The sequence below is a fragment of the Ammospiza nelsoni genome, chromosome 11, assembly GCF_027579445.1.
Source record: "Ammospiza nelsoni isolate bAmmNel1 chromosome 11, bAmmNel1.pri, whole genome shotgun sequence".
NCBI lineage: Eukaryota > Metazoa > Chordata > Aves > Passeriformes > Passerellidae > Ammospiza > Ammospiza nelsoni.
The window spans coordinates 11,769,682-11,782,796 of record NC_080643.1 but is presented as its reverse complement, the minus strand read 5'-3'; the positions used below and the strand labels follow the sequence as shown (position 1 = coordinate 11,782,796).

The 13,115-nt window shown below is 59.9% G+C and overlaps 2 protein-coding genes across 2 annotated transcripts in view; both read left to right on the top strand.

Annotated features, from left to right (window-relative positions):
* Window positions 1-8,551, top strand: part of COL7A1 (collagen type VII alpha 1 chain) — a 29,185-nt gene extending 20,634 nt beyond the window's left edge. Inside the window, exons 90-119 of the mRNA XM_059480353.1 lie at window positions 105-149; window positions 683-727; window positions 850-885; window positions 995-1,054; window positions 1,180-1,305; window positions 1,439-1,510; window positions 1,713-1,748; window positions 1,980-2,039; window positions 2,178-2,222; window positions 2,298-2,333; window positions 2,448-2,483; window positions 2,570-2,626; window positions 2,840-2,911; window positions 3,162-3,233; window positions 3,319-3,354; window positions 3,433-3,513; window positions 3,587-3,640; window positions 3,855-3,908; window positions 3,984-4,046; window positions 4,135-4,197; window positions 4,469-4,585; window positions 4,933-5,010; window positions 5,090-5,143; window positions 5,334-5,382; window positions 5,479-5,592; window positions 5,952-6,041; window positions 6,391-6,474; window positions 6,566-6,682; window positions 7,280-7,447; window positions 7,561-8,551. Of these exons, the coding sequence (XP_059336336.1) occupies window positions 105-149; window positions 683-727; window positions 850-885; window positions 995-1,054; window positions 1,180-1,305; window positions 1,439-1,510; window positions 1,713-1,748; window positions 1,980-2,039; window positions 2,178-2,222; window positions 2,298-2,333; window positions 2,448-2,483; window positions 2,570-2,626; window positions 2,840-2,911; window positions 3,162-3,233; window positions 3,319-3,354; window positions 3,433-3,513; window positions 3,587-3,640; window positions 3,855-3,908; window positions 3,984-4,046; window positions 4,135-4,197; window positions 4,469-4,585; window positions 4,933-5,010; window positions 5,090-5,143; window positions 5,334-5,382; window positions 5,479-5,592; window positions 5,952-6,041; window positions 6,391-6,474; window positions 6,566-6,682; window positions 7,280-7,447; window positions 7,561-7,610 (2,070 nt within the window). The 3' untranslated portion in view covers window positions 7,611-8,551. The remainder of the gene's footprint in view (window positions 1-104; window positions 150-682; window positions 728-849; window positions 886-994; window positions 1,055-1,179; window positions 1,306-1,438; window positions 1,511-1,712; window positions 1,749-1,979; window positions 2,040-2,177; window positions 2,223-2,297; window positions 2,334-2,447; window positions 2,484-2,569; window positions 2,627-2,839; window positions 2,912-3,161; window positions 3,234-3,318; window positions 3,355-3,432; window positions 3,514-3,586; window positions 3,641-3,854; window positions 3,909-3,983; window positions 4,047-4,134; window positions 4,198-4,468; window positions 4,586-4,932; window positions 5,011-5,089; window positions 5,144-5,333; window positions 5,383-5,478; window positions 5,593-5,951; window positions 6,042-6,390; window positions 6,475-6,565; window positions 6,683-7,279; window positions 7,448-7,560) is intronic.
* Window positions 8,552-8,762: 211 nt separating this feature from the next.
* LOC132078291 (urocortin-3-like) lies at window positions 8,763-11,182 on the top strand. The gene is made up of 4 exons (XM_059480352.1): window positions 8,763-8,863; window positions 9,753-9,800; window positions 10,535-10,637; window positions 10,721-11,182. The coding sequence occupies exons 1-4, from the start codon at window positions 8,763-8,765 to the stop codon at window positions 11,180-11,182; spliced, it is 714 nt and encodes a 237-aa protein (XP_059336335.1).
* The last annotated feature ends 1,933 nt before the right edge of the window (window positions 11,183-13,115 follow it).

Here is a 13,115-nt window from a genome sequence, read left to right as displayed (position 1 = left end):
CTCATTGACCCTTCCCTGCCATAACCTTATCCACCACCCTGGCCTTGTGAGGGGCCAGCCAGCCCTGTGTGTGCCCTGTCCCCTGACACTGCTGTCCCTGACAGGGCTCCAAGGGTGACCGAGGCTTGCCAGGCCCCAAGGGTGACAAGGTGAGTGCTGCCCTGGGGGTCACTGGGGAGGGGTCGTGTGGTCCTCAGCTCCCTGGCTGCTTGGACACCGTGTGGGGATCCAGCTGCAGCTGTTTGTCACAGATATGCTTTATGAAAAATCCTTTCCTTAGGATTTTTTCTCCTGAGAAGCTAAGAGGCCTCAGGAACAAAATGTAAACAATGGTTATCTGCTGCTGTGGAATGCAACAGGTGGATCTGTGATTGGTCCATGGTGGTTGTTTCTAATTAATGGCCAATCACAGTCAGCTGGCTCAGACTCTCTGAGAGTCAGAAGCTTTTGTTATCACTCCTTTTCTATTCTTAGCTAGCCATCTGATGAAATCCTTTCTTCTATTCTTTTAATATAGTGTAGTTTTAAAATAATATATATATCATAAAATAATAAATCAAGCCTTCTGAAACATCAGATCCTCATCTCTTCCCTTGTCCTGGGACCCCTGTGAACACCACCACAGCTGCTCCCCCAGTCCATAATCCCACACATCTGCTTTTTCCTTCTTTTTCCCTGCCAGGGGGAGCCAGGAAAGTTTGGAGAGCCAGGAGATCCTGGGGAAGATGTGAGTAGGAGGCATATTGGGGTGGTGGGTGGATACTGGGGACAGTGGATGCTGGTGGGGGTTGGCATCTGTGTCCCTGCCACCTACTGCCCAGGTCCTCCTGGGGCTTGGTGTCTTCACAGGGAGCCAAGGGGTCCTCTGGAGCCAAAGGGGAGAAGGTATGTCCCCCCTGCCCCACCCTGGGGGATGCTCTGGGTGGCACGATGGCCCTGGCACTCCTGTGCCCCCAGCCTGGTGATGTGACACATGCTCTGTGCCACCTTGCAGGGATCAGTGGGTGTCGGTGCACGGGGACCACCAGGGCAGGATGGGCCTCCAGGTCTGAAGGTAACCCCTGTCCCCATGTCACCCTGGCTCTGATCATGTCCCTGATGCCCCAGTGATGCTCTAGCTTGGCTGGCTGAAGGAAAAGCAGCTCCTGAGGAGCTCCATCTTTTACTTCCCTACCTCAGGGTGACACCGGCCTGCCAGGATTGCCAGGACCCCCAGGCTTGGCAGGCCCTGCTGGGATGCCAGGACAGCCAGGCCTGAGAGGGGACAATGGACAGCCTGGCCCTCCAGGTCCCCCAGGAGAGAGGGTAAAGGCTTCAACCAGAACACGGCACCACTGGTCCTGGCGACCCTGGGCCCTTGTGCAGTGGCACTGAGGTCCCTGCAAGCCCCACTCCTTCCCAGCCCCAGGCTCTGCCCATTCCTGCTTCCTCCCTGCAGGGCCTGATCGGCTTTCCAGGCAGGGATGGCGCTGCTGGACCACCAGGACCTGTGGGGCCCCCAGGGCCGGCTGTGAGTATGGTGGCACAGCATTCCTGGGGCTGAGGGCTCTGTCCTGCTGGCTCAGACAGGCTGGCAGGGACAGCTGGCACCTCCCTGGGCCCTGGGGCAGGCTGGAGTGTGCAGTGCTGTGGTGACACTCTCAGGGATGTTTTACAGGGTGTCTGGCATTGTTTTTCTCCTGTGGCTTGCTCACCCTTCTCCTTTCTTTTAGGGCATGCAAGGGACCCCTGGCCTGAAGGGTGACAAGGTAGGACCAGGGGCAGCCCTATAGCATGAGGGGTGGGAGGTTGGTTCCCTTGTGGAGTGTCCCTGCAGCCAGCCCACCCCTGAGGGTGCTGTGCCTGCTCTGGATGGTGGCACATGGCACCCAGAGAGCTGGTGGGGACTGTGGGGTGTCCCTGGCAGGGGGGGTGCCTGCAGGGCTGGGAGGAGCTGTGGGCAGTGAGGATGGGGATGAGTTCCTGCCTCCCTCTGGCAGGGATCTCCAGGGGCTGGGCTGCCAGGAGCCAGAGGTGAACGTGGTGACCCAGGACCACGGGTAGGTACTGCCACAGTCCCCATGTCCCCACAGCCAGGGACAGAAGACAGGTCACTAAGCCAGAGCTGCAGCTGTCCCTGGCCTGGGGTGATGCTGGGGTGCCCCCAACCCCCTTCTCATATCCTTTCCCCCTTGCAGGGTGAGGATGGACGCCCAGGGCCAGAAGGGGATCGTGGGCCAGCTGTAGGTACCCCCCTCCCTCAGCTGCACCCTGCTCGGGTGATCCCTCCCTGAGCACCCCTCTCTTGTCCCCCACAGGGCGTGCCTGGGAACCGTGGGGAGCGTGGGGACAAGGTAAGGGACTCTGTGTGCTGGGGGCAGTGATGCACCTCCAGGTACTGGGGTGCCCAGGGAGGTGCTGCTGCTCCCTGCTGTGCATCTTTGAAGCATATCCCCTCATCCTCACAGGGAGACCTCGGGGCCCCAGGAGCCAAAGGAGACAAGGTGAGTCCTTGGGGAGAGGGCAGTGGGAGGCAGGCAGCAGCCCTGGCCCCCTTCTCACCCCTCCTCTGTCTGCTTTGGGTGTACAGGGTGATACTGTGGTGCTGGAGGGGCCGCCAGGAGCACGGGGCAGCAAGGGGGAGCCGGTAAGAGCTGTCCCTGTCCTCCCTCTCCCCGTCCTTCCTGTCCCTCTGGGAAGAGCTGGAGGAGCTTTTCCCTGCTGGGGGACCCTCCCTTGCAGAGTGTATTGTCCCCTCTCCTCCAGCCACCCCACAGACCCCATGTTCCTGCTCCAACCCTGATGTGTGTCTGAGCTTCTCCTCATCCCCTGACCCCTCCCTGTGCTTCCTCCTTTGCAGGGAGAGCGTGGCCTGAAGGGCACAGAAGGGGACAAGGGGGACAAGGGGGAGCAAGGCGTGCTTGGAGAGAAGGTACAGGGCTGGGGGGAGCTTGTGCAGGGCTGGGAGCTGCTGGCTTGGGGATCATTGAGGGCAAGGGACAGGGCAGGGGACAGAGGAAGCAGGGCATGACAGCATCCCTGTGCCCTATGTGCTGCTGGTGCAGGGACATGGTGCAAGGGGACCATGGCCTGGAGGTGACCATGGCTGTGCTGTGGCCATGCAGAGGCTGTGGCTGGAGCTCTCCCTCCTGGCCTGTGCTGATCTGGGTTTCTCCTTGCAGGGCACGAGGGGTGAACAAGGAGAGAAGGGCTCCATGGGCTTCCCTGGGGCACGTGGCCCCAGTGGGCAGAAGGTATGAAGCTGGGCAGCCTCTCTGCTGGGTTTGGTGGTGGCACCATCCCCTCAGCTGCCCTGACTGGTGCCTTTGCCTTCCCCAGGGAGAGGTTGGAGCACCAGGAGAGCCTGGAGAGCCGGTGAGGAGCTGTATCTGTGCCTCTGCCCCCTCTGTGCAGGGCAGGAGCAGACCCTGTCACACTGTGTGCTCTCCACAGGGCCAGCCTGGCCGTGATGGCATCCCCGGGGCCCGGGGAGACAAGGGGGACATGGGACCCCTGGGCATGCGTGGCCTCAAGGTGGGTTGGCTTCTCTGGCTGCCAGCATTCTCCGGTGCTGGCTTGGCAGGGCTCTGACTTCCCATCCTTGCAGGGTGAGCGGGGCATGAAAGGTGCCTGTGGCCTCAATGGGGACAAGGGTGACAAGGTGAGTGGGTGCCTGCAGGGTGCTGCAGGAGCCTGGATGGTGCCTGGGAGCTGTGGCCCTTTGGATCCCCTCCCTCAGCCAGGGGAGTGGGAGATGGCTGAGGCCACACCTTGCCCTGTGACAGGCTCAGGGGTCCCCTCCTCTGCCTGTGGCTCTGGGGTGAGCACTGAGGGCTGAAGGACTGACTGCCCTGCCTCTCTCCTGCCTGCTGTAGGGAGAGCCAGGGATCCCAGGGCGCCCAGGGCTGTCAGGGAGGAAAGGAGAGCCGGTAAGCACCTCAGTGACACCAGGGTGGGACAGGAAAGCATGGCTGGGGGCTGATGGACACTGCTTTGTCCCCCAGGGAGAGCTGGGCCTGTCAGGACCACCAGGCATTCCTGGAAAGGAAGGGCTCATGGGACCCAAGGTAGGTTAGAGCAGTGCTGGGAAAAGCTGTGCTGGCACTTCATCCCCCTGCTGTGTGTCCCCTGCTGCCTGTCCCTTCCTCTTTGCAGGGTGACCGGGGCTTTGATGGGCAGCAGGGAGCCAAAGGAGACCAGGGGGAGAAAGGAGACCGGGTGAGCAGGCTGCAAAGGGATGGGAGGCATTGCACCACATTGCTTGTACCAGGATTCGGCCTTGGCTGGAAGCACATCAGAGCCTGGTGCTCCCAGAAGAGTCATTCAGTGCTGCTCTAAATACGTCACTAAGCAAGGACTGAGAACAGTTCCCTGCTCTTTATAAGGAGGCACCAGTGCTGGTTTTTTGGGGGCTCAGAGGATGTCCATGGCATCTGCTCTGAAGCTGGGGGCTCTGATGTCCCTGGCCTGACCCTCTGCTCTCCTCCAGGGTGCCCCGGGTGTTATGGGTGGCCCTGGTCCCCGGGGCAGTGACGGTGCTCCTGGCCCCCCTGGGCCCTCAGGGAGCGTTGGCCCACGAGGTCCTGAGGGCATGCAGGGCCAGAAGGTAAGTGCTCACCACAGGTGACTGCTCCCCTTTGGGGCTCTGGCGATGGGAGGGCCCAATTCACCTTGTGGGTGAGGGGTGGGTGGCATCTGGAGTCACATCCCAGCTCTGTCCTGCCCTCCCAGCTCGCTGGTTTGTGTCCTCCCTTGTGTCCCCCTGCCCAGGGGATGGAGTCTGAGGGGGGGGAGTCTGGAACCCTGCTTGTCCTTGAGTTGGGCTGGAGCTGTCCCCATCCCCACCTGCACTGGCATCCCTGGGGTGCAGGCCTGGGGAAAGCAGCATCTCCATGGTGCTGGGGGGAGCAGAGAGGCTCCAGCAGCCAGATCCTGAGCATGTGTCCTTTGCAGGGGGAGAGAGGCCCCCCAGGACAGTCAGTGCCCGGCGCACGGGGCATGCCTGGCATCCCTGGTGAGAGAGGAGAGCAGGTAAGTGTGTGGGTGCCTGGCCCTGCCTGGATGGGCTCCAGCCTGGACCAGCTTCCCACCTCCTTTCTGCTGTCCCCAGGGCAGTCCTGGCACACACGGGCCCCGTGGGGAGAAGGGGGAGCCGGGCATGACGGTAAGGAGCCAGCACAGGCTGGTGGCACTCAGGTCACTGGGGTGGGAAGGGGTGCTGGATCCATCCCACTGCCACTGAGGGAGGGGCTGCCCTCACCTCTGGGCTCTGCTAGACTCTCAGGAAAGGGCTTTTCCTCTTCTTGAATTGCACCACCCCCCATTGCTACCCTTGCCCCTCGTGTGCCTGGCAGGAGGAGGAGATCCGTGCCTTCGTCAGGCAGGAGATGAGCCAGCACTGTGGTGAGCATCCCCCCTGCTGCCCTGGGGCTGGGGGCACACCCTTACCTGCTCCCCTCTCTGGACTCTGCCCCTGACCCCACCCTGTCTCTCCCACAGCCTGTGGTGGCCACTTCCCACGGCACCAGGACTCACGTGAGCACTCAGGTTGCAGCTCTTCCTTCCTATCCCCCTGCTCCAAACGTGTGGCACAAAAGGAGCCCTGGCACCCAGGTGTGCCACTGGTTTTGGGGAGCTGGAGGTGGCTGGCACCCTCCATGACTCCTCAGTCAGGGTCAACATCAGTGCAGGGCCCTGCACAGGGAGAAGGGATGGTGTGTGGCAGAAACGATGGTGCCGGCATCCCAGGGACAGCTGGCTCAGGATGATGCCAGTGGGGTCTGAGTGCTGCCAGCGTCTGCCCAACTGAGGGGGTCACAGGAGCTGTACCCCATCTATTCTTGGGTGTCAGAACTGGGGCAGGGGTCTTGCAGGGGTCAGCAGTGCTGGAGGGAAGGGTAGGCTGGAGGAGTGGGATTGGAGGGATGGAGGCAAAGGGTGGGCTGGGATGAGGTGGGTGCTTTCTCTCCAAGGAGGCTGGGGGGCTCAGGCCAGGAGCAGCTTCCACTCTGCCCAGGGAGCAGGAAGAATCGTCCGCCAGGAGAGCGAGCAGGACCAAAGAGGTGATGGAGAGCCTGGAGGGTCTGTGAGATCTGGTGACACGGGCATGTGTGCCTCCCTGTGCCCTCCCCTGTCCCTTCCTGCTGGGCTCTCAGTGGGTGCTGTCTCTCTGGGCCTCCCCTTCCCGTGCCTCCTCCAGAAGCCCCCGTGGCAGCCCTGGGCTGTGGTGCAGACAGGGGAGGGGGAATCTCCCCACCCACCATCCCTGTGCATGTATCCTGTCAGGCTGCATCAGGGTAGGGCAGTGCTGCACTGCTCCACACCTGAGAGGAGTTGCTTTCCCTTGGGAAATAAGGGGAAAGCAGCTCAGACTCCTTTGCCTCTTCCCTGATTCCTGTGTCCCCTTGACAGGATCGCTCTCCACTCAGCCATTCCTTGCTGGCAGCGCTCATGTAGTCCCTGTGCTCAAGCTGTCACACGCTGAGGAGGATGAGGGTGTGTCATCCCTGTCTTTCAGTCCTTGTCCCCCTTTTTCTGCGCTCCATGTGTGTGGTGAGGACTGCTCACATGTGGTGCTGTCTCCCAGGGCAGGACAGGCAGGTCACACTCGACGACGATGACCTCGCCTATGACATGGAGGGAGAGGAGGATGACTACGATGAGGTCCCAGAGATGGACAGCTTGGAGCAGCCCACAGGGGATGGTGAGCTTCCCTGCACTCACCTGGCACTCAGAGCTAAGCTGTTGGGGGAAACCATGGAGCTGCCCTGGGTTTTGCTGGGCAGTGGGTCCCTGTGCCATCTGTCTGGTGGATTTGGGGTTTCCTGCCCTCTTGCTGGTACCTGGGGGGGTTGCACCTTCTCTATCACTGTGCTGCCCACACCATGCAGACCTTGTGCTCTATCCCCCTCACCAAAGCTGTCACCAGCTGTGATGGGTGCTGTGCTGGGCTGGTGGGACCTGCTGCCTTGGCAAGTTTCCTGTGCTCTGGTCATGAGCCACAGGACAGATCCCAAAGGCCCCAGGAGATCAGGGAAGCCCTAGGGCAGCAGCCTTTGGAGAGTCCCTCTATAATCCTTTCAAGGGGTGTTGTGGCCATCATGTCCCCATCTCTTTGCTGGAGGCTGTCCCTGCGGACAGAGTGGAGTCTCCTGCCCTCAATTCCAGCACTTGGGCAGAGCACAGAGAGTCTCCTCCAGCCAAACCCTTCCCATGCTCAGCCTTGTCCTTCTGGGCTTCCCCTCCTGTGCCTGGTGGGTCTGGCATCCCTGCCTGCCCTGACAGCAGGGTTTGCCCACAGCTGAGCCCTGCAGGCTGCCCCTGGACGAGGGGCACTGCCAGCGCTACACCCTGCGCTGGTACTACAACCAAAGAGCCACCGAGTGCCGGCCCTTCGTCTACAGCGGCTGCCAGGGCAACCCCAACCGCTTCCAGAGCAAGGAGGAGTGTGAGCTGCACTGCAGGACAGGTGGGCAGGGCTGGGCACTGCAGCACCTCCACGCTGTGCCCCGGGCTCAGCCATGCAGAGCTGGGGACAGCGCTGCTCCCCGAGCTCTGACAGCGCCTCACTTCTCTCCACAGCTTCCCGCAGCAGTGCTGGCAGCAAGGAAGGAGGGCAGCCAAAGCTGTAGGTGCAGGCAGTGTCTGGGCAGGCTGGGCTGCCTGGAGCTGGCCCAGCTGCTGCCCTGGCCAGGGCTGGGCTGCCCGTGGGGGCAGCAGCCATGTGCCCACCAGCCCCAGCAGGAACCTGGTGCTATTTCTAACCTGTCTTTATGCTGCTCGTGGGTTTTTCATTTCATATCAGTGTATTGTCATTAAGGTGAAATTTATGTCAAATGGAAAATTGCCTCCCACCAAGGCTCTGAACCCCCTTTCCCACTGGGCTGTTCTCAGTTTGATTTTTAAATTATTTTTTGCCAACAGAAGGGTTCTTAGCCCTGTTCCCTCTCTCTGGAAGCAGAGGTAGCACTTGGCATAGTTGGGCTCCCTCCCCTCCCATAATACCCTTGTACTTTTCCTGCCCCCCACAGACCCCCAAACTCCCTCTCTGCTCCCTGTCTCTGCTGGGAGAACTGCCCACATCCCTGTGCCAGGCAGTGCCTCCCTGCACAGCATCCCTCACCCTGCAATGAGCTCCATCTGAATAAATTTCACCTTAACCTCAACTAGGGCCCAGTTCCCCTTTTGTGGCTGTGATGGTTTGGCAATGACCTGTGGGGAGATGGAGGCTCTTGCCATGTGCTGCCCTCCAGCTCACACATCTGCCAGCAGCACATCTGGCTTTAACCTGGGGGATCTCACTTGCCCCCCAGGCCTGTCAGGGACACCCTGAGGATGGTGCTATGTTAGAAGCGGCTCCTGCTCGCCCACACTTACTCTCAAGGCTTTGTGAATGTGATGTTGCAGCCCCTGCATCCCCCCATCCCCAGGGCTGGGTAGGGATGTGCCCTTCACTGCCCCAGGGCTGCTGGCTGGGCTGTGTGGCCCCACACGTCCTGCTGTTCTCTGTGTATGTTATATACAGCAAATGTCTATGTGTACAATGCAGGAGGATGTGTATTAAAGCTGTGCTCACAGGGACATGTCACATTCTTGGCTCGTTCTGGAGATGCCTGTGGAGTTTGGGGACAGCTCTTGACTCACCATGCCCCTGCCCCTGCCAGCTGGGCTGCCCTTTGCAGCTGGCCACTGCTGGCAGAGCTGGCTGGAGTCCCTCACCCTTCCAGGGAGCCCAGTGCCCCATCCCTGTGCCCAGCACGTGCCCAGCTGATGCAAGCCAGGCCATGACCCCCTGTGCAGGCCCTGACGTGTCAGCACGTGGCTCTGTGCTGCTGCATGATGTGCTGTGTGAATCAGTGCTGCCAGCTAATTTTGGCTACTGGGTGTGAGTTCCTGGCTGTCCCTGGGAGGAGGAACAAAGCTGGCATTATTTCTGTTCCCTGCAGTCCTGGGGAGAGCGGCATAGGCTGGGTCACCCATGGGTTCAGACCACAGGGGTGGGCAGAGCCCTGGGTGGTCTGAACCCTGAGCACCCTGACTCCTGCCCTTGGCTGTGGGGCTGAGCACCCACAACTCTCCTCATGTGGTGCCCACACAGCCTCAGAGCCTTGGGATGCTCCCACACTCCCTAAGGGGAATTTTGGAACAAAACCCTTGTATAAGGGGCTCACCCCACTTGGGCAGCTGGGCCAGGCTGGAATGGTGCAGGTGCCTGCAAACCAGTGGTGTCCCAGCTGGAGTGCATTAAAGTGAGCTGCAATCCAGTGGCCAAAGCAGTGCCTGGGTTTGGCACAGCAGGGAGGTGACATGTCTCTGGACATGCCCTCCATGTGGCCAGGGAGCCTGTCAGGACACAGTGCCAAGCTGGCACCAGGAGCTGTCCTTGTGAGGCACAATGCCCATGGTCCCAGCAATTTGCACGTTCTCTCTCTCCCTGAAGTGATCACCAAGCCTGACAGGAGCAGGGAGGCCTAATTAGATGGAGAAAAAAATCTTGCAAGTCAAACATGGAACAATTAGAACTGAGCTGTCCCAGGTTCCTGGAATCCCCTCCAAACAGCTGGGGGAGCTGCAAGGGGGCAACACCCACCCACATCCTGGGATGATTTCATCTGCCATTAGGCAAAGTGTATTAAAAACATTTCCACACGGCCCCCCCCCACCTTCCCCCTGTCACTGTCACCCCCTCTGCGGGTCAGAGGTGGAGCTGGGACAGGATAAGAGCCAGGGCTTGGCAGGGAGCACAGCAAACCTCCAACTTGTGGTCCCTGCAGCTTGGGAGCTCTGCTGAACATCGAGGACACGAGGACCTGCTGCAAATGGTGAGGCTGTGCCCTCAGGGGTGCTTCTCAGGGGCTTTTAGCTGGGAAATAGGTTGCAGGGGGTTAGGTGCTTTTCATTCCTCACTTTGCAGTGAGTTAACCACCTCTGGCTGCTGACTCTGGTGCTTTCCAAAGGGTTTCACCCCAGAGATGCTCTGCTGGGTGACTGATTTTGGGGAGAGGCAGCTATATAGCAGGATTTGTGTCCCTACACCTGCTCTGACCCACACCCCAGCACCCCGATCCCCACCCCATAGCTCAGCATCCTGCAATCCCTGGGGCCCTCCCTGTGACCAGCGTGAGAAATGGGCTGGAGAAAGTTGCTGAGGCTTGACACAGCTCAGGACCTGTGGCCAGTCTCCTGCCCCAATATCCTGTGTATGCCAGTCCAAGTGGCTTGTGTCCCCCCTTGGTGGGTGGCTTTTGCCCCAAAGAGCCCAGCAACACAGTGGGGAATGCCACTGCCAGGGAAGGAGTGGCAGGAAGAAAGCTCCAGTGCCCGCCCTGAAACCCCAGGCAGGCATTTCCCTGGCCAAAGGGCAGGGATGGGCTGGGGAGCAGCCGCAGCACCCTGGCAGGACAGGGCTGTCTCCTTCCCTGGGTGACAAAGGGCTGAAGGGTGTGAAACTGAGGGCACAGCATCTGGCCAGGGGCTGTGTGAAAGGACAAGGACACCCGGGGGATTTGCTTCCCATGCCCCCTTCAGCCTCCCCGAAATTCCCCACCCTGTTCAGGAGGGTTAAAATCAGGGTGGAATCATTAAGGATTCTTGAAAGGAGGGTGAAGCCCCACGAGGTGCAGGTGCAGGGAGTGGAGAGGTTCTGTGCGAACACCCTGGTGGGGATGTGTCCTGGCTGTGTCAGGGGGCAGTGTCAGGGTGATGGGGGTGATGCTCAGAGCCAATCCACTGCTCCCTGCAGGCACCCCCGGGCACGCTGCGAGGCAGAATGCTGCTCTCCCTCCTGCTGCTCCTCGGGCCACCAGCAGGAGCCCGGGAGGGACCCAGCCATGAGTGGCTCTCACCAGCTCCCCAGGCTGTGGATGGAGGGAAGCTGCTGAGGCAGGACAGCACCAGCCACAACAAGATGCTGCCAGGTGTCTCCAAAGTGAGGAGGGGTGATGATGGCTCTGGGGCAGGGTCTCATCCAGATGAAGCCAGCCTGCCACTGCTGGAAGGATCAGAAAGACAAGCCCTGCCCTGGCTGATGAGTCCAGCCACTGAGAGAGCAGCTCCAAGCAAAAAGAGGAGGAAGGTGGCCCTGTCATTCGATGTCCACACTCACTTACTGAAAATCCTGCTCGACCTGGCCCGAGAGAAGGAGCTGCAGGCCAAGGCAGCTGCCAATGCTGAGCTGATGGCCCAGCTGGGGCGCAGGAGATGAATTGTGCTGGGACCCAGCAGGGCTGGAGAGGACAGCAGGGCACGGGGAGGAGTGGAGCAGCATCAGTGTGTCTGCAGGGAACTGACACAGGACCTCATGCCCCTGGCCCCAGTGCTCATGGCACGGGCAGCAGCCATGGCAGGACGTGGTTTAACAACTCTCACCTCAGCACCACTGAGAAGACACAGCTAGGTTTACCTTGGCCAGTGCTTGAGCACAGCTGGTCCCAGCTCCAGGCACTACAGGGATTTCTGTGCTGGGCTTTGCTCCCTGCCCATCCACCACCCAGATGTCTCCAAAGGGGCTGCATCCAGCCAGGCAGCTTTTCCTGGGTGCTTCTTCTCTCCGGGTGACTGAAGCACACAAAATCCTCCACAAAGCCTGGCCAAGCCTCAAAGCTGGAGTTTTGAGTGTGCACAATAAAATGAGGCATCAAACACAGCTTGTGCTTTGTACCTGCTCTGCACCCCTGTCACAGACATCTTTTATGAAAAATCCTTTCTTTAGGATTTTTTCTCCTGAGAAGCTAAGAGGCCTCAGGAACAAAATGTAAACCACGGTTATCTGCTGCTGTGGAATACAACATGTGCATGTGTGATTGGTCTCGTGTGGTTGTTTCTAATTAGTGACCAATCACAGTCAGCTGGCTCAGACTCTCTGTCTGAGATACAAGCCCTTGGTTTTCATTCCTTTTTTTTCTGTTCTTAGCTAGCCTTCTGATGATATTCTTTCTTCTATTCTTGTAGTATAGTTTTGATATAATATATATCATAAAATAATAAATCAAGCCTTCTGAAGCATAGAGTCATATCCTTGCCTCTTCCCTCATCCTTGGACCCCTGGTAACACAGTCACACACCCCTTTAGGCTCCCATTTTGTGTTCCTCTTCTCCAGAGATGCTGTGAGGGCATGTGCTCGGCCAGGGCCAGCACGGGAGATCATTAAATTCCACATGGCACCAACAGCAGAGGCAGCCCCTGGCCCAGGGAGCCCACAGCAGCTCTGGAAATCGTGTTGTGCCCCTGGAGCTGCTGCTTCCAGCCCAGCTGGGAGATAAGAGCAGAGCAGAGCAGAGTGCGGCCGCCCCGTGCAAAGTACAGGGTGGTGCAAGCCAGGCTGAGGCAGGAGACACCTCCAGGGGGGCCACTGGAGCTGCTGGGAGACACGGCCATGCTCTTTGAGGACTACGTGCTGCAGGGTGAGCGAGCCCTCGCACTGTGGGGCGGGCACTGCCTCTGGGAAAGGTGCAGAAGTGACTGGGGTGACCCCACATTCCATGGAAGGGACGGATTTAAGGAAGGGATGTGCCAGCAGATGGTGGGTTGGGGTGAGGTGGCAAGGTGGGTAAAAGGTTTTTTGCCATCCCTGCTTGACCTGAGGCTCAGATGATGCCCAGGCAGTGCCTGGCCCCTTGAGACACCCCCTGCACCCACTGGGAGTGTGCTGTGGGGCTGAACCTGGAGTTTGGGGTCCGGGGTAGAGACAAGGTACCATCAGCAGTGGGGGACAGCGGTCATAGGAAGACCTGCCAGAGCTGGTGCATCCGAGTGGGACACTCCAGGGCAGGAAGCCTGAGTGACAACTGTTGTCCCCTGCCCCTCCCAATTGTTCCTGGGACGCTGAGCCCGCGAGGATCTCCTCATTTCCATGTTCTGCTCCCGCGTCTCATCTGTCCTCCCCGAGACCCAGCGTGCCCCCACGGTTCAGCCCCGTCTGCCCCTAGTGCCCCCTCACCTCCCCAGCGCCCTTCCCCTGCCCAGCTCAGGAATCCCAGTGCCACCCTCATCATCAGTGTTTCCACTGGTACCGGTGCCTCCTGCCCTGCGCTCTCTCAGCCCCAGTGTGCCGAGCAGTGTCCCGGTGTCCCCAGGGCTGCCCCTGCATTCCCGGGGTCCCTCCAGCGCGGACCCTTACCCGGACCCCCGCCAGCCC